At 38.6% G+C, this 19,958-nt stretch overlaps 1 protein-coding gene across 1 annotated transcript in view; it reads right to left on the reverse strand.

Moving 5' to 3' along the window:
• The window catches only part of camta2 (calmodulin binding transcription activator 2), a 47,861-nt gene that overhangs the window by 23,115 nt on the left and 4,788 nt on the right, over positions 1–19,958 (reverse strand). The window contains exons 3-12 of the mRNA XM_084098389.1: positions 19,185–19,288; positions 16,611–16,678; positions 15,213–15,348; positions 13,771–13,842; positions 13,322–13,472; positions 11,884–12,009; positions 9,319–10,985; positions 8,140–8,266; positions 7,101–7,235; positions 335–495 (exon numbers count right to left, since the gene is read on the reverse strand). Coding sequence (XP_083954515.1) covers positions 335–495; positions 7,101–7,235; positions 8,140–8,266; positions 9,319–10,985; positions 11,884–12,009; positions 13,322–13,472; positions 13,771–13,842; positions 15,213–15,348; positions 16,611–16,678; positions 19,185–19,288 — 2,747 coding nt within the window. The remainder of the gene's footprint in view (positions 1–334; positions 496–7,100; positions 7,236–8,139; positions 8,267–9,318; positions 10,986–11,883; positions 12,010–13,321; positions 13,473–13,770; positions 13,843–15,212; positions 15,349–16,610; positions 16,679–19,184; positions 19,289–19,958) is intronic.

Consider the following 19,958-nt stretch of genomic DNA (forward strand, 5'->3'; position numbering starts at 1 on the left):
TTTTGTTTTCCAGTACAAATATCTAAGAATTCATAAATCAAGACCCATTTACTTGAGAAGCAAAAATTTTTCCTACCCCACTGACAAACCTTTTTTTCTTGTTCTCAGTGTAAAGTCATTTAATTTTAATGCTTTTTTTTCATAAAACAACACTTGTTATTTTGTCATTTTGCTTCTCAGGTAAATCTATATTGAATTAAGAATGTTTAGATGTTTGTACTGGAAAGCAAGACAATAACACTGAGGAAGAACACACTTTTGCAGTTCAGTGTCAATCAGTCCGAGAACTGATAAACCCGTGAAAGATGATGTGAGTGTGTGTGTGTGTGTGTACCTGGTTTTCGGGGGTCAAGCGTGGAGCGGAGCTCTGATTTCGTGAACGCTGCTGATGATAATAATTCACATGTTGATGCTGTTGATTATTATTTGACATTTCTGCCATTCGTCGCTCCATTTGCTCCAGACGCTCCAGAATCGACATCCTGAACTGGTTATCTAGAGAGAACGAGAGACGGTCAACATTAAACAACGTTCATCTCCATAATGTCACGCAATTCTGAATGAACGAGGAGAATCACACGAGAACAAACTGATTATACGTTCTCTTCCGGAATACAGAAATACTGATGAGAACAAACCTTGAGATTAACTGAGCTGAATAATGACACTACTGTCTTCTGCAGTGCATTACAGCTGACATTGAATTATTAAATTCATAATTAATGAATTTTGCAACATATTAAACTGAATAGTCAACAATGAACTGAACTGAATGTTTAACAATTGATGAATTTTGCAACATTGAACCAAATGATTGAACCAAATGATTTTGTTTCATAATTGATTAACTTTGTAACATTGACACTGTTATTAAAGTGAATTAAATCAACACTGAACTCAATTTAACTGAACAGAATTAGTTTCATAATTGATGAATTTTGCAACATTGACACTGTTATTGAACTGCATTACAACAAATCAAACTGAATTGAATTAGTTTCATAATTGATGATTTTTGCAATATCAACACTGTTATTGAAATTAATTGAATCAAAATGAACCAAATTAAATTTGTTTCATAATTGATTAACTTTGTAACATTGACACCGTTATTGAACTGAATTGAATCAAATTGAACTAAATTGAATGTTTCATAATTGATGAATTTTGCGACATCGACACTGTTATTAAACTGAATTAAATCAACACTGAACTCAATTTAAACGAACAGAATTAGTTTCATAATTGATGAATTTTGCAACATTGACATTGTTATTGAACTGAATTGAATCAAATTTAAATGAATTGAATTGAATAATTGATGAACTTTGCAACACTGAACGAATTTTTTTGCAATATTGAACAGAATTTTACAACATTAACATAACATAACAAAGCTGCTTTGAAACCATCCAAATTGTACAAATTATCAGTAAAAATGATGAACTTTATTACATTGAGCTGCAAGAAAGACATTCGTAAAATGATTTTTTTTTTTTGAATAAGCTTTAGACGATAAGCAGAACTACATGTCGGAAACTCGGCGGAAGAACAACGCCATGAAAATTATTTATGGTTCTCGATTCTCAACTAATTCTAATATTTACTTTCACAGACACAAAGCAGACGTGAGTGTGTGTGTGTTTAGTGCTTGATTTACAGTGTGTGTGAATGTGTTGACAGCTCAGCTTTTACACACACACACTTTGGCGGATCTCCAAACAAACACACACAGACTTTCAAACACACAGTCATTCCTACCTACACCATCCCTGCTTCCCTGCGCCATCGTTCAGACGATCAAATAAAAACGGCGAATCCGAAAAAGCGCAACTCCATGTCTCGCTCCCTTCACTCTCTCTCAATCAGGAGTGAAACATGTTAGAAAGGTGATTTGAAGCATAAGAAATGTTTAAGACATACGATCAGAGAAGAACCACACGCTCAGATCCCATGAGGGAGAGAGAGAGAGAGAGAAAGATGACGGGAAAGTCAGGAAAAAATAAAGTATTCCAAGTGGAGGAGAGGACAACTGGAAAACACACAGACATTCGTCCTCGAGCAGGGAAAGTCCCAAATGAGACGGGAGAGAGGCAGAGCTGAGTTTAAATTACTGAGAGAGAGAGAGAGAGAGAGAGAGAGAGAGACAGAGAGAGAGAGAGAGAGAGACAGAGAGAGAGAGAGAGAAACAGAGCTGAGTTTAAATTAATGAGAGAGAGAGAGAGAGACAGACAGAGAGAAAGAGAGAGACAGACAGAGCTGAGTTTAAATTACTGAGAGAGTGAGAGAGAGAGAGAGAGAGAGAGAGAGAGAGAGAGACAGACAGAGAGAGAGAGAGAGAGACACACGCAGCTCCCCTCATACACATGGATTTAAATAGGCTTTAACTGAGGGGCAGAAATAGAAATAGAAACCGGCTGATATCCTCACTGACACACACAACAAACTAGCTTAACCCTCATCCTCCAAAAATGTAAATAATAATAAATAAAAAGAAAATCAAATTTTTAAAAATTGAGTGTTCCTCAGAGGTGTCCAATACCCCAGGAATTTTGTCACACCTGAACCACGAATACACACACAAAAATAAAAAATTGGGAAATGAATTTGACGAGTTTTGTGGTTGAAATTTAGAAAAGTAACAAATCCTTCCGTCTCGGATCGATTTGACCCCTTAGGAATGAATGGAATGCGAGGAATGCTTCAGTACACATAGAAAAACCTAAAAAGGATAAAACTTTACCAAAAAAATCATTTTATAATGTCTACATGTGTATCTGATGCATACTGAAGTGAACTGACTTTAGGACCCAGCGGAACAGCTCATTTGATCCATATAAAGCTATAAGGCCATCTAGAGTCATGAAATCATCATCATCTTTTTCCTCTTATCCGGGGCCGGGTCTAAGCAGGAATGCCCAGACTTCCCTCTCCCCAGACACTTCCTCCAGCTCTTCCGGGGGGACACCAAGGCTTTCCCAGGCCAGCCGGGAGACATAGTCCCTCCAGCGTGTCCTAGGTCTTCCCCAGAGTCTCCTCCTGGTGGGACATGCCCGGAACACCTTCCCGGGAAGGCGTCCAGGAGACATCCGGAAGCTGGCCCCTCTCGATGTGGAGGAGCAGCGGCTCTACTCTGAGCTCCTCCCGAGTGACCGAGCTTCTCACCCTATCTCTAAGGGATCGCCCAGCCACCCTGCGGAGAAAGCTCATTTCGGCCGCCTGTATCCGGGATCTTGTCCTTTCGGTCATGACCCACAGCTCATGACCACAGGTGAGAGTAGGAACGTAGATTGACTGGTAAATCGCTTTCTTCACCACGACAGACCTTCACATCGACCGCATTACTGCAGAAGCTGCACCGATCCGTCTGTCAATCTCCCGTTCCATCCTTCCCTCACTCGTGAACAAGACCCCAAGATACTTGAGCTCCTCCACTTGAGGCAGGAACTCTCCACCAACCTGAAGTGGGCTAGCCACCCTTTTCCGACTGAGATCCATGGCCTCGGATTTGGAGGTGCTGATTCTCATCGCAGCCACTTCACACTCGGCTGCAAACCGTCCCAGTGCATGCTGAAGGTCCTGGTCTGATGGGGCCAGCACGACAACATCATCCGTAAAAAGCAGAGACGGAATCGTGTGGTCCCCAAACCTGACACCCTCCGGGCCCTGGCTGCGCCTAGAAATTCTGTCCATAAAAATTATGAACAGAACCGGAGACAAAGGGCAGCCCTGCCAGAGTCCAACATGCACCGGGAACAAGTCTGACTTACTGCCGGCAATGCGAACCAAGCTCCTGCTCCGGTCGTACAGGGACCGGATAGCCCTTAGCAAAGGGCCCCATACTCCCAGAGCACCCTCCACAGGCCGCCGCGAGGGACACAGTCAAATGCCTTCTCCAAATCCGCAAAGCACATGTGGACTGGTTGGGCAAACTCCCATGAACCCTCCAGCACCCTGGAGAGGGTATAGAGCTGGTCCAGTGTTCCACGGCCTGGGCGAAAACCACACTGTTCCTCCTGAATCCGAGGTTCTACTATCGGCCGTATTCTCTTCTCCAGTACCCTGGCATAGACTTTCCCAGGGAGGCTGAGAAGTGTGATCCCCCTGTAGTTGGAGCACACCCTCCGGTCCCGCTTCTTAAAAAGAGGGACTTCAGCTTGGGTGATGGACGAGTCCACCTCCGAGCCCTCAGCCTCTTCTTCCTCAATGGAAGACGCGTCGGTGGGATTGAGGAGATCCTCGAAGTATTTTATTTTATTTATTTTTATTTATTTATTTCCACAATTTCACACATTGCATATGTTGCTACATGTTGGGAGTAGCATATTACAAAAGTGACAAGTTACAAAATATATTACTTTTTCAGCAGCCAAGGACTACTACTATAGTACACACCACGGTTCATGTAACCTACCCAACAACTGATCAGGAAAAACAATAGTGTTCTATTGTGAAAAAATGGACTCCCAAGAAGCAATAGCTTATAAATAGGGGTCCATCCCACCACCAGCACCACCCCACCCACCTGGCAAGGATTATGTGAGCGGTCCAACTTTAGATGCCAGGACAACCATTCTTTAAATTGTGGGCATTTAGAATACAGTTACCTTAAGCAGACACAAATTGACAGTCACCAAAACTTTTGTACCTCAATTTGAAATGATCCATGTACCAAGAGAAAGGGGTTTAACTCTCAGCCGCAAATCCCTCGGGTTTATATCTCTCCAGTAGTTGTTGCTTTAGTTTCTTTTTAAATATAGATAATGAAGCAGATTGTTTTAAATTAGTATCCAGCTCATTCCATAATTGTGGACCACTGTAACATACACTAAACCTAGCACTTGTTAAGTTCCTACATTTACCTTTTAGGAGCAGCTTATGTCTAGTGTGGTGTGTGTGAGAAGGTGTGTATAATGGAATGAGCTCACACAATCTAATGTTTAACCTGTTGACGACATTGTACATTGCACATGCATTATGATAAAAGTTACATTCAGGAAGCTTTAGTAGGCCATGTTTATGGAAGAGAGCATTTGTATGAGAGTTACGTGTGGACCATGAAATAGCTCTTATGGCTTTCTTTTGTAATATCAAGAGTTTCTCAGTATAAGTAGGGTAAGTATTATTCCAAATAATATTACAATAAATCAAATGAGGCTCAAACAGAGTCCTATACAGGGAGAAGAGCACGTCTAATGGGAGCACGTCTCACTTTAAAGAAAAAACCCACAATTTTAGATAGTTTCTTAACCAGCTCATTAATATGTTCCTTAAAGTTTATGAATTGATCTATATGTATTCCAAGAAATTTTATTGCGTCCACTCTTTGAATAGCTCTACCATCTACGTTTAAATTAATGTCACAATCACTGTACTTATGACTACTTGATCGAAAAACAATATAAAAGGTTTTACTAATGTTTAGCGATAGTTTGTTACATTTAAACCAGGTATCTATTTCTGTTAGTCTGTCATTTAAGAGTTTTTCAAGATGATTCAAGTATTTGTGGGATACAAACAGATTTGTGTCATCAGCAAAGAGTATTTTATGAACATCACAGGAACAATGTACAAAATCGTTAATATAAACAATGAACAAAAGAGGCCCCAGAATAGATCCCTGGGGAACCCCAAATACTATATTTTCCAATCCGGAATCAATACCATTTAAGGTCACATATTGCCGTCTTCCATAAACATAGTCGCTGAACCACTGGAGAGACACACTCCTGACCACGTAGTGCGACAGTTTTCCAAGTAAAATTTGAAAATCAATCGTGTCGAATGCTTTTGAAAGGTCGAGAAAGACCCCAACACTGGCTTCTTTTCTTTCAAAAGCGTAATTTATTTTCTCTACAAGATCTAAAATGGCCATACTTGTGCTGCTATTCTTCCTAAGTATTCCTTCCACCATCCGACGACATCCCCAGTCAAGGTCAACAGCTGCTCCACTGTAAACAGCGTTGGTAGGGCACTGCTTCCCTCTCCTGACGGTTTGCCAGAATCTCTTTGAGGCCGACCGGTAGTCCTTCTCCATGGCCTCACCGAACTCCTCCCAGGCCCGATTGTTTGCCTCCACAACCACCACAAGGTCCGCTTGGCCTGCCCGTACCCGTCAGCTGCCTCAGGAGTCCCACAAGCCAGCCAGGCCCGATAGGACTCCCTTACTTCCGGTGTGATCCGTTGTGGAGCAACTATGCTCGAACCAGAGCTGTTCGGACCAATCAGATTGTCAGGGCGGGCTTTATACGATGATGGACAGATGATCAACAGTAACGTAATCATCCACGTCACCAAAGAGTGCTTGGGTTGAATTCGTTTACAACAAAGATGGCTGCCGCTGGAGAATTGATGTGTAGATTCCGCCATCGCGTCTGTTATAGAAGAAATCGACAGCGCCTTCATTTTAAAAGAGGAACAGAGAACCGCGATCATTTGTCGATCGGAAAGATGAATGAAGAACATTTGTCACTTACTCCGTTGCTCTGATTGGTTGTAGGTCTATCCAATTGCAGAGTGCAGAGGCATTTTCTTTCCTGGTTCGGTTGAAACGCCCCTTAATCGCAGCCCAATGGAGCAGATCAGACTCATATTCTGACTAGAATCTGAGTATGACGACGTCAGGCTAGCAAAAAATGCTTTTCTTAGTGAGTATTTTTGCATTGTTTCCAAATATACTCAAAGTCATCCTTCCGGGCCCTTGTTGAGAACCACTAATGCTCATATGCTCTGAGTTCACTGGTTTTGTAATATAAGACAATAATATACGTAGTTTTGTTTTATTTTATTACTTTCATATTTCTTATGCCATCTATCACTTCTGATCACATTTCATCTCTGCTGTGCTGCTCTTATGACCGTCATCTCTCTTCTCTTACGACCACAGAAGAAAACATCACATCCAATTTCAGCTGTGCCGCTGTGGAGGGTGTGTGTGTGTGTGTGTGTGTGTGTGTGTGTGTGTGTGTGTGTGTGTGATGGGTAGGGTTTGTGTAAGAGGACAGTATATACAGTTTGGACAGTATAAAAATCATTACGTCTATGGAGAGTCTCCACAAGTATATCTAAACAAACGTGTGTGTGTGTGTGTGTGTACTCACCATCCAGTGATAACCAGTCCAGCTGTGAGCTCGGTAAGGACGAGGCGTTGCGAGCGCGATACTCAAACAGCACAGATGAGGAGACAGGACTGGAGTCCATCAACACGTGCAGAGCGACGAGACCTGCTTCATGAGCTAGTGTAACACAAAAAGTTTGTGTTTACATAATATATGTGTGTGTACTGTGTATAATTATTTTGTATATATAAATTCACACTTATACATGTATATATTTAAGAAATATTTGCATATATATACCGCATATATATTTATAAATAATTTATATAATATATAAATATAAATATTTTATACATAACTATCTTTTTTTATAAATATTTACACGCATGTGTGTGTATTTATATATACAAAATAAAAAAACACAGTACACACACATATATTAAGTAAACACAAACTTTATTTTGGATGCGATTAATCTTTGCCCAGCACTAATATAAACATAATCTATGTTTTCTCACTGCAAAAACATGCTTTTCTTACTCAGTATTTTTGTCTTGTTTCCAGTCCAAATATCAAAAAATTCATATAAGATATTATGTCCTGTTTTCCGGGGGAATTAATAAAATTGAAGTGAGATGATGCTTAAAAAAGCAAAATTATCTGCCATTGGGGTCAGAAAAATAATTTTAATTCAAACAGAAACAACATTATTTTTCTGACCCCATTGGCAGATAATTTTGCTTTTTTTTTTGCTTTTCTTTTTTATAGCAAAAACTCACTTAATTTTGATTTATTCCCCCAGAAAACAAGACTTAATATCTTATGTAATTTTACTCATCTAGTAAATGCATCCTGATTTAAGACATTTTTGATATTTGAACTGAAAACAAGACAAAAATAATAAAATAATAAAAGAAAAGCAGTTTTTGCAGTGGCATAATCAGTGTTTTCTGCTGTCTAGTCAGAAGATGAAGATGTAGATGTAGATGCAGGTCTAAATATAGATGTAGATGTAGATGTTTCTGCAGTGAGACTCTTGTGTTTCTCAGACTGAAGGTGTGAGCGCCCCCGTCTGTCTCACCTGGACAATAGCAGCGCAGGACTCCCGGCTGAATGAGAGAAGCAGGAACACGACTCTGATCGAACACACACGAGTACCTGCTGTCTGTCTCCGACCACGGGCCTGTGATCAGCACCTTCACGCCTCCCTGAAACACAGAGTTATCTGAGTTAACTGAGACTGAAATAACACATAAAAAACATAAACCGGTTTTATTTCAGCTACATTTCTCGTTTTCATTTAGTTTAACGTGATGTACTAAAGTGACTAAAACTGAAATAAAAACATTCTTAAATCAAGATACAAATTACTTAAGATATGAAGTCTTGTTTTCTGAAAAATTTATCAAAATTAAGTGACAACGCTTAAAACGATAAAAATATCTGCTAATGGGGTCAGAAAAACTAATGTATTTTTCTGACCTCACTGGCAGATTTTTGTTCTTATTTTAAGCATAAACTCTCATTTTGATTCTCAAGTAACAAATAAACCTGAAAGAATAATTACAAATTAAAAATAATAATAAAAAAGGATTATTTTTTTTGCATGGTGTAAAAATTACTAAAACACACAGCAAAATTACTAAAACTTTAACTAAACCTAAAACGTAATCTTATTATATTTTTAGCTTGTTGCCTGGGTAATATTTCTTATTTTAATTCAGTTTAACTTGGTGTATTAAAATAATGAAAACTAAAGCTGATTTTTTTTTATGGCAACGATAAATCGTGATTAATCACATCCAAAATAAAAGATTTTTTAAAGAAAAGTTTGCACAAATGCATGCATATGTATAAATTATATATAAATATACATGCAAATATTTCTTAAATATATACATGCATGTGTGTGTATTTATGTATACAAAATAATTATACATAGAACACACACATTTATTATGTAAACACAAACTTTTATTTTGGATGCGATTAATCGTTGCCCAGCACTATATATATATATATATATATATATATATTTCTAAAATAACAATGGCGTTACATAAACAAAACATGAGCAGAAACACATTTTATAATCAAGAAAGGAACTTTTGTCCTTCTACAAATAGTACATGAGGCAAAAAATGCTTAACCTTCAGAAAATAATAATCGTTCACCTCACAGAGTTTAATTGTGCAGTTATTTTAAAGGAACTTCGCAACCAATTTCCAGTGATTAAAGAAGCAACGTAAAAGACTCATACCTCCGGGTAGGACCACTCCGGTGAGAAGTCGGTGATGTTGGCCAAGCGCTGGGATTCCTCCGGCGCGCCGCCGGACGCGAGCGAGTGTGTGTGAGTGAGGAGCGGGAAGGGCAGGAACGAGGTGGACGGCGTCGGCTGGGGCGGGACCATGTACCTGATGGGGTAAATGGGTGGAGACGGGGCGGGGGCGTGGCTTACGGTCTCCTCTGTGATCAGCTCAGATATTAAGTCAGGGAAGGTGGAGTCAAACGTAAGCCCCGCCTCATCGCCGTCTATATGGGCGCAGTGGGTGGTGTCCATGGGCGTCACTTCTGAATCATAATGAGTGGGCGGAGACTGCTCCTCTTTAACCTGTATGGGCGTCACGTTTGTAGGTGTGGGTGTGGCTGGGGGTGGAGTCAGATTCTGCGGTTGAATGCACATGGAGTGTGTTGTTAAAAGACAGGATTGCACTTGAAGCTCTGACTGCATAAGCTCCGCCTTTTCTCCTTCTTGAGGAAGCTGATTGGTCGGCAGCACTTCGAGGGAGGTGGTTGTGTTGGCGGCTGCCAGTTGGTTGTTGACATGTTGGGAAGGAGAGAGCTGATTGGTTAGTAGATGAGTGGGCGTGGCTTGAGCATTGAATCCGGTGGGAGGAGCTCTTCCATTTGTGGGCGGGACTGAAAGTGAGGGACTCAACGAATCAAGCCCTAATGAGGTCTCGAGATACATCGGGAGCAACGCAGGAGTCGTTCGCGTCGGAGAGAGCGAAAACGAAAAAGAGGCGGGACTGGAGGCGGGACGACCTGGAATACTCTTCCTCTCCGTCTCAGAAGAGAGGGAAGAGAGAGACGACGGGGGAGAAGTGGGAGAGAGAGAGAGAGCGAGAGAAGGAGGCTGAGGAGATGTGGAAGGAGGCGGAGACGGGGAGGAAGAGGCGGAGATGGAGGCGGGGCCTCCGTACGTCTGGCCCTGTTTGGGGCTGTTGAGGAACGAATCGGGGTCGAACGGAAGGAGCGAGGGTGAAGGGGACGACGGGTGGAGGAGCGCCCCGGGTGCTTCTGGGATAATGCGATCGGTCAGCAGCAGTCCTCCAATCACAGGGCTGGGAAGTAGAGTGAGTGACAGCGTGGCCACGCCCTGATTCGCCGGGATGGGGCTTGGTGGAGAGGCGGAGCTTGGCGGGGAGGGTGTGTCTTGTTTAGGCGGGACAGGAGATAAAACTAAGCGTCCGCCGGCACGAGTGAGAGAAAGTCGGGTCTCGCCGTTTGACTCCTCCCCACATCCACGGCCTACCGGCGCCGCCGTCGTCATCACGATTACCGCGTTCTGCGGCAGCGCCACTGTTGCTAATCCGCCATGCTGGAAACCATTTCCGTTGCTCAACGCGATTGTCGCCGCCCGCTGCGTTTGTGGCGGACTCGAAGATGACGAGGAAGAGGCGGAGCATGGGGAAGCCACGCCCACCATGTCCTCGATACAATCTTCTGGCGGCTGCTTTCTCTCTGAAGGCACGACAGCAACTGACGCATCGCCTGGCCCCGCCTCTCGCCCGACCTCTGCTCCTGAGCCCTCATTGGCCAGATTCTGCAGCTCCGTGAGGGCGGGGTAAGGGGCGGGCAGTTTGGGGGAAATGATGCGATGTTTTGTGCTGTTGCAGCGATGAGGAATGTTGGATCCGGGAGATGCTGTGGAAAACATGTCAGTGGCAGATCAATAAAACTATTGTTCAAAAGCATAGGGTCGGAGAAATTAATGTTAATGTTCTTTGAAAGAAGGCTGCATTTATAGCCTACAGTAATATTGTGATATATTATTATTGTTTAACATAACAGTCTTCTTATTTAATATATTAAAAGTTCAAAATACCTTGGAAATATATATATTTAAATATCTACAACCTTAGAAGTTTCAAAATGTCTATATCATTTTTTATTACTTTTATTTCAGTTTTAATTATTTTCATACATCAAGTTAAACTAAATGAAAATGAGAAATGTTGCAGCTTGTTTAATTTTTATTTCAGTTAAAGTTTATTTTATTTCAAGTAATGACATTTTTATGGTTTTAGCTTTAGTTAACTATAATAATCCCAGTCCTTGCTGAATAAAAGCTGAATAAAATAATTTATTTTACGAAAATAAATCTTATTGACCCCAAACTTTTGAACGGAAGTGTATGATCAATTGAATACAACATAAATCTGAAGTGCTGTCAAATCCATTAATCGCATCTAACATTAAAGTTTGTAAATATAATATAATATGTGTGTGTGTGTGTGTGTGTGTATGTATATATTTATAGTATATATATATTTATAGTATATATATATATATATATATATATATATATACACACACACACATATTATATATTTATAAACTTTAATGTTAGATGCGATTAATCGATTTGACAGCACTAGTTTTTAGCATAAAGTATTCTCCATCACATACAATAATAATGATGAGCTCTGGTGGTCACATGACAAAAAAGCAGTTTTCTGTGCGGGATATGGGCTAGAAAACATCATTAGATCAGGAGGCCTGTGGAGAGTTGTGCGTGGGACGACAGGAGTGTGTGAGTTACCGCAGAGGCAGGTGTGTGTTCGTGGCTGTGGTTTGGTCTGTTGTGTTTCTAGGATCTGTTGCACCATCTGCTCCACAGAGAGATCCACGGCACCGTTGCCTCCACAAGACCATTTCATACTGTGGACTAAACAAACACACACAGATATATAAACACACATTTCTGTCAAAGTCACACTGAGTCACATTGACCATGATGCAACTGACGAGCAACCGATGAATTAATGAAAACCTAAAGCGATTAAATTATTCAATCATTGACTGCCTGTACAGTAGTAATCACACGTACCACATGTTTGTATCGCTCATACGCAACGGATGAACTACTGTACTTCCAGGAGATCTACTGTGTGTGACTGAGACCAAGACTGCATTTATTTGAACAAAATTACAGTAAAAAACTGTGTAATATTATTCTAATGTAAATCTGTTTTCTATGTGAATATATAATAAGTGTAATTTATTCCTGTGATCAAAGCTGAATTTTCAGCATCATTACTCCAGTCTTCAGTGTCACATGATCCTTCAGAAATCACTCTAATATGATGATTTGATGCTCAAGAAACATTTATTGTTTACTGAAACAGTAAAAAAGAATAGCATTTACTTGAAATAGAAATCTTTTGTAACATTTAAGTCACGTTTGATTATTTTAAAGCGTACTTCCCAGTGTTATTTTATCACAATTAAGGTACTATTATAGTTTCTGCTTGATGTTGTGTTTCAGGCTCTACTAGAACAGGTTTTCCAGCTTGAATGTTGATTATTTCCTCATATTCTCCATTGTTGCAGCTCCTCTCTTCCCAGTCTGTCAGTAACGCTCTGTTTACTTCCTGTCTCTATGAAGCCCCTCCTCCTGAAAAGCACACTGTGCTCTAATTGGTCGGCTGGAGCAGTGTGTTGTGATTGGTCGGCTGGAGCAGTGTGTTGTGATTGGTCGAGCGCTTCGAGTGTGTTTGGAAAATGTCCCGCCCCTTACCATAACCGCCAGTTTAACACACTACTAACTAACTCACCCAGGCCCCGCCCCTTTATTCTGCGTATGAATTATTATAATGAGGAATATTGTGACGTGTTCGTTCCCGGAAGAAACTCAAGATACAATGGAGGCGTTTCAGGAGTTCAGAAACACTGACATAGAGAATAACTCACTTTTTTTTTCATGCTTAAACAGCAACATTACACACTAAAGACAGATGAACATGTAATAAAGTATAATAGGTCCTCTTTAATATTTAAAAAATAATAATTTTAGTTAGTTTCAGTAATTTTGTTGTGTGCTTTTGTCATTGTATTCAGTTCTGTGGTGATTTACTCATTGATCAGGCGTGTGATTGGTCGATCGCTCATTGAACAGGCGTGTGATTGGTCGATCGCTCATTGATCAGGCGTGTGATTGGTCGATCTCTCATTGATCAGGCGTGTGATTGGTCACTCACACATTGGTTTGAGTTGCGACAGCAGTTCGTCTCGGCTCCAGCGCAGACTGTCCCGCCGGTCGGTCAGAGCACAGGACACCGGACCACATGACTTCACACTGTCCTCCAGCGACGGCACGTTCAGGTAGTGCACTAGCACGATGTCTGGGTTCTGCAAACACACACACACGCACACACACGCACACACACGCACACACACGCACACACACACACAGTTAATTCTCTAATTCAGAATTCTCTACCAGTTTTCTCCCTGTTTACTTTTATTATTTTTATTGTATGGTACTCTTTTGTTCCTTATTCATTGTAAATATGTAATGTGTATAAAATGTGTATAATTATTAAAAGATGTTGTACAAAAAATAATATTACAAGAGTTCCTCCTTTAATATGCACTCATCCTGGCTTCTGATTGGACAGATGTGATCCACACACTGATGACCACTAACCTGCAGCAGCCAATAGCATCTCCTGTGGAATGTTGGGACGATGGAGGAATGAACATAACAACCGTAAAGACACTGCGGCAGAGACAGAAGTGTGTGAGCTGCGACATCATCACACATCACAAATCAGCTTCACAATATTACTGTAGTTTTGTATATTACAAAAAAAAACTTTTGAATTGAAAAAAAAAAAAAAGAATTGTAAAACTTTTCAAATCTCAAATATACACTGTCATACAAAAGTTTGGGATCGGTAAGATTTTTTCTGTTTTTAAAAGAAGTCTCTTATGCTCACCAAGGCTGCATTTATTGTGAAATATTATTACAATTTTAAATAACGATTATAATATAGTTTCAAGTGTAATTTATTCCTGTGATCAAAGCTGAATGTTCAGCATCATTACTCCAGTCTTCAGTGTCACATGATCCTTCAGAAATCACTCTAATATGATGATTTGATGCTCAAGAAACATTTATGATTATTATCAGTGTTGAAAACAGTTGTGGACAATTTTTTTTTCAGGATTCTTTGATGAATTGAAAGTTCAAAAGAACAGAATTTATCTGAAATAGAATCTTTTGTAACATTAAACACTGGTTTGGGGTCAGTATGAATTATTTTCTTTTTGGGGGGGGGGGGGGGGGGGGATAAAAGAGATTAATACTTTTATTCATCAAGGATGCATTAAATTGATCAAAAGTTTCAGTAAAACCCAAATTTTCTTGAAATCTTGGAGTTCTTTTTTAGATTATTTTAAGGAGACAAGCTCTGGATAAAACTCTTTTTTCCTTTTTTTTTTTTCTCTGGTTTATTTAGTTGTTTATATGTATATGCATATGTTACTGTGATTATATGTTCATTCGTATGTGAGTATTTATTATGCTTGTTTAATTTTTGCTTTTTTTTCTCCATTTAATTATGTAAAAATCTGATACTTGTACTGTGCTTGAGATGCTTTTCTTAATAAAAAATAAAAAAATTAATAAAAAAGTTACAGTAAAGACATTTATAATTTTACAATAGATTCTATTTCAAATAAAGGAAATAGAACTTTCTATTCATCAAAGAATCCTGAAAAAAATGTGTCCACAACTGTTTTCAACATAATCATAAATGTTTCTTGAGCATCAAATCCTCATATTAGAGTGATTTCTGAAGGATCATGTGACACTGAAGACTGGAGTAATGATGCTGAAAATTCAGCTTTGATCACAGGAATAAATTACACTTTAAAATATATTAAAACCGAAAACAATTATATTGTATTATAAACAAAATATTACTGTTTTTTGTGTGTTTTTAATCAAATAAACGCAGTCTTGGTGAGCAGAAGAGACTTTTAAAAGAATTCAAAATCTTCCCGAACTCGAACTGTTGAACGGCAGTGTGTGTTCAGTCAGTCTGAGTGCACACGCGTGTTTCGAGCTCAAGGTGGCGCTCTCACCTCCATGCCCTGAACCTTCAGCTTCATGTGATCCTCTCTTGTCGTCTTTCCGTCTTTTCTCTTCTTCCAGCAATATCCATCTTTCCGGTATTTCACCTTCTTGCGATTGTACAGGATGATCGACCCGTTCTGTGGCCTGAACACACACACACACAAAACATCTATTTCAGTCACCAAACAAGAGGATGTATTTGAGTCAAAATACAATTCTATTTATTCTATATTCACTAGAGTAATACAGGACACTAATGTAACAAAAAACTGGCATAACACACTCACAATTATCATGATTGTTTGACCACTCACACACAGCCAACTATTTCCCTATGAAGCATTTTAAAAAGGATTATTGAGTTATAAAGTCTTGTTTAATGAAAAAAAAAAATGTAAAAATCAAGTTTATGGTTAAAACAAGAAGAAGAAAATACATTTAATTTAAATGGAAAACAAGTTTATTTTTCTGACCCCCATTGGCAGATTTTTTTTTCTTGTTTTAAGCACAAACTCACTTAATGTTTATCAGTTTTTCATTAAACAAGACTTAATATCATACATAAATTTGATTTTTTTTTTCAATGAAATGAATGCACTATATTTTAGTTCAATAATGTTTTTTATTTAATATTTCGTATTTTTAAGGGATTTTATGGTACACAATTATATTTATGCAGCAGTTTATAATCCATGTATTCACGTTTTGAGCGTAGATATGAACATTTCCAGCTTAAACCGTCATAAATCTTGAATGTTTCGGAGCACAGGCTGAAGGGTTTTTTTTTTAAAGACGACACTTGGCAGATTATAAGTGGATTTTTTTTTTTTTTTTCAAAGTGAACTTAATAATTGTTATGAAAATGTACAAAAATAAAATTTAAAATTTTTAGATAAAATTTATATTTTCCAAAACATGTTTTACTCTAAAACTGTGTGAAAATTAAAGCCATAAATCTAAACAAGTCATGTTCCAAATTTGAGGTTGATATGACGCATGAGCTTCAGTGAGAGTGTGTTCGGCTGCAGTACCAAACGCTTCCACTAGAGGAACTTCGTTCATTTCCAATGCGCTCATTTTTGACCGTGAGGAGCACAAGCGTGATGATTTATTCCAGGACCATTTAACCTTTTTGAAAGTATGTGTGTGTGTGTGTGTGTGTGTGTTCACATAGCAAGTGCCAAAACCTTTACCAAAATGTATACCATTCCGATAAAGTAAAAAATTCTAAAAAAATAGAAATAATTTTTCGGTCAACACTGACCGGAGAGCACCAGAGTATAAAGAATGTTGAGTAAAAACACAGTTTTTTGCAGTGATAGTAAACAATTCATCAGTGTCCATTATTGCAAAGAAGAAACGTGTGTCTCCGTGATGCTCATCTGCACAGTCCCACAGACACTGACCTGGTCTTGAGGCTGCAGGAAAGCCACTCGTCATGTCTGTCAAAAGAAATCAGGAAGGACGCAATTTCCTGAAACACAAACAAACACACGACAAGCTTGCATTATAATCTAGCCATTTTGACCCGAAGAGGATTTTTTTGCTAGTTAATGTTATTGAATTGGACTTAAACTTACTGACTTTGCACATATAGGCTATAAAAAACGTAAAAAAATTATCAATTGTGTACTTTTTTCACCTCCGTGTCAAAAATGATCTCTCGATATGCTATGTTATTGCCAAATATTGGATTCAATCTTTTTGTCAATGTGTTTTCTTTTAATTAGCACAGGTTGTGTGTGTCTGGACTGAATGATCGTAGGCCTCGTTGATCTGAGCTGAAGCTCCTCAGGGTGTTTTAGATGAATAAGCTTGAGTGAACTTTTATAAACTGAGGAGCATCAGCTCAGATCAACGAGGCCTACGATCATTCAGTCCAAAAAGACACACAAAACCTAATGCTAATTATAAGAAAACAAGTTTACAAAAAGATTGAGTCCAGTATATGGTGATAATATTGCATGATGAGAGATTTATTAGCAGTTTAAAAGGCCGGGTCATTTTTGACCCAGAACACCAAATCACAAGGGTGAGTATTGGATATAAACCAGACACCAGGGGCCTCATGTATAAAACTTTGCGTAGATTTCATCCTTAAAGTGTGTGTACGCACATAAGGCAGAATTTGCGTACGCACAAAAGTTTTCAGATTTATAAAACCGTCCGTACGCCAGAACCTGCGCAGAATTCACTTTATAAATCCCAGTCAGCGGAAGATTGTGCGCACATGCGTCTCCACCCTGAAATAACCATATATGGAGCTTACAACGCCTAGTTTTACTATGCATATCCTCATCTGCATATCATTTGCATATGATTATTCATCCACGTGATAACGTTTAACGGTACAAGACACATTACATTAATAAAAGTCATGTATTTGCCTATCCTTGTCTTGTTTTTGAATACATAAATCAAATAGTGTAAAATACATTTAATCTTTTCCACTGGCCGAATAGTTTTTTTAATTGATTTATATTTTTAATGGAAACAGATAGGCCTTGGGCATTATTTGCACGAAACTATTTTCTCAGACAATCTGGTATTATCATGATAAGCAATTATCTCTGTGGTTAAAACATTTAAACACAGCACGCCACAGGAAACGTGTTCAAAAACATCGCATCCACAACAAATATTTCTATTGATTGAATTTGAATATAAAAAATGTTGTAACTTCTCAGTAATGATTTCATGTTTAAGTGTTCTCCATTAATTTGAATGGCATATTTAATCTAAATGTTTATATCATAAGTAAAACATAGTTTATATCAGAAGTATTTTATTTATTTAAACTGTTATTTGCATCAGTTTCACTAAACGGCCCAACGCGCTCGCTGGCGCGGACATTTAAGAAGGGATGGATATTTGCTTCAAGTGACAGGTTGGTGAGCGAAATTATATTTGTATTATCTTGTATTTCTTTAGATTTTCTGTCTAAAAGTGATCTTCTGCAAGACACCAGTGCAGAGCTATAATGAAATAGAGTCAAAAAATGTTTTAAATCAATGAATCTATCAAACTCCATCATAATCATATCATAATGATAATTCAGGTTGATGCAATTTGATTTATTGGGTGATGTAATAGGATAATTTAGAAGTTTTTCATTTTAAATAGTTATTGCTATTTGGGCCAGTTGGTGTCGCCAAAACACATACTCTTCTAAAAGAGTGCGTACACACGGTCAAGAGCATCCTTACGGTGCGCACTTATCTACGCCTAGTTTATTTTTTATAAATCCCGATATGTGCGTGGAAAAATGCGTACGCATATTTCTATGCCCATTTTGTGCGTACGCAACGTTTATACATCAGGCCCCTGTTGCTTTGGTGTGTTGTGATCAGGGTTATTATCATTAACTAAAACTAACACTAAAATCATTTTCGGAACTTGAAATAAAATAAATGTAAACTCCAAGACATTAAAAACCGTGATAATAAAAATGCACAAAACTTTAACTAAAATTAAAGTTAGGGACGCACGATATATCGGCCACCATATCGGTATCAGCCGACATGTTCATTTTTAATGCCATCGTTATCGGTCCAGTAAGAAAATTTGGACGATATTTTAAAGCCGATAAATAATGCATTATTTCCTTCAGCTGAGACTCTTCAGATGTTCAACATGATGGGTTTGAAATATGATTTGAATTTTTTTTTTTTTTGGTACAGAAAATTCATTCATTTTAAAACTTGCACTGGTTCAAACCAGGAACCATTGTACTTTGTTTGGTTTGCTTGGGACGTGTTTTTTTAATGGTGAGACTTTTGTTTTTGTAATCAGGCTCCCAAAAATTATATAAAAACCTGGATTCAGATTTATCAGCCAATATATCGGTTATCGGCTTTCAAATATAAATAATTATCGGTTATCGATATCGGCCAAAATCTTCATATCGGTGCATCACTAAATAAGGTGAAAACAGAGAATATAGAAAACTTTGTTAAAAGCTGTAATGGTAGCACACACACCTCGTTTGTGTTCCAGCGCAGTCTCTCTTTGGGTAGAGTCGTCGTGCGAGGCAAACACTCCAACAGCTTATTGGGCAAAAACACTTTCATCTGACCGCTGGTCTCTGCATCACGCAAAACACTGTTCAGCATCACTCATTATCATTGCTTTTAACATGATTCTGCTTGATTCTGGGAACGACTCGGCTCTGTCTAATAAACCTTTGACAAGTCCGATCACAGGAACATTCAGATCTGTGTTCTGAGCCAGAGAGAGCCGTTGTCATGTATAGATATGAAACAGCTTCACACACAGTCTTTTCAACCACACAGTTTCATCATTTCTGTCTTACAATCATTCAGATTATCACAGAAGAACTGGGATAAAAGTTTATAGATCGGATATAAACACTGATGTCTACAGTAGTGATCAATATCCAGTAAATCACCTTTTAATAGAAACTTGACGCTTCAAATAATGATTGTATCATTGCATCGTTACACCAGTAGGTGGCGACAAGTGACTGTTAAAACATGTGTTTGTCATTGAATCATTCACTCAATATATTTGTTTAAAAACACTGATTCTTCCAGTAATGAAAGTCTTTATGAGTGAGTAATTGAGTAAAAAAAAAAATTAATTTCAAGTTAATTAAATATTTTTTACATTTTGTCAGAACATCTAGTTGTAAATTCAGAATCGCGGGAGAGTCATAATCTCTTTTTTTTCAAACCCGCTTGATTCCCCGTTTCTCCAGAATCGTGCAGCTCTGGTGGACACGCATGAATATTTTA

This window comes from Abramis brama (genome assembly GCF_963993115.1).
Source record: "Abramis brama genome assembly, chromosome: 22".
Classification (NCBI taxonomy): Eukaryota; Metazoa; Chordata; class Actinopteri; order Cypriniformes; family Leuciscidae; genus Abramis; species Abramis brama.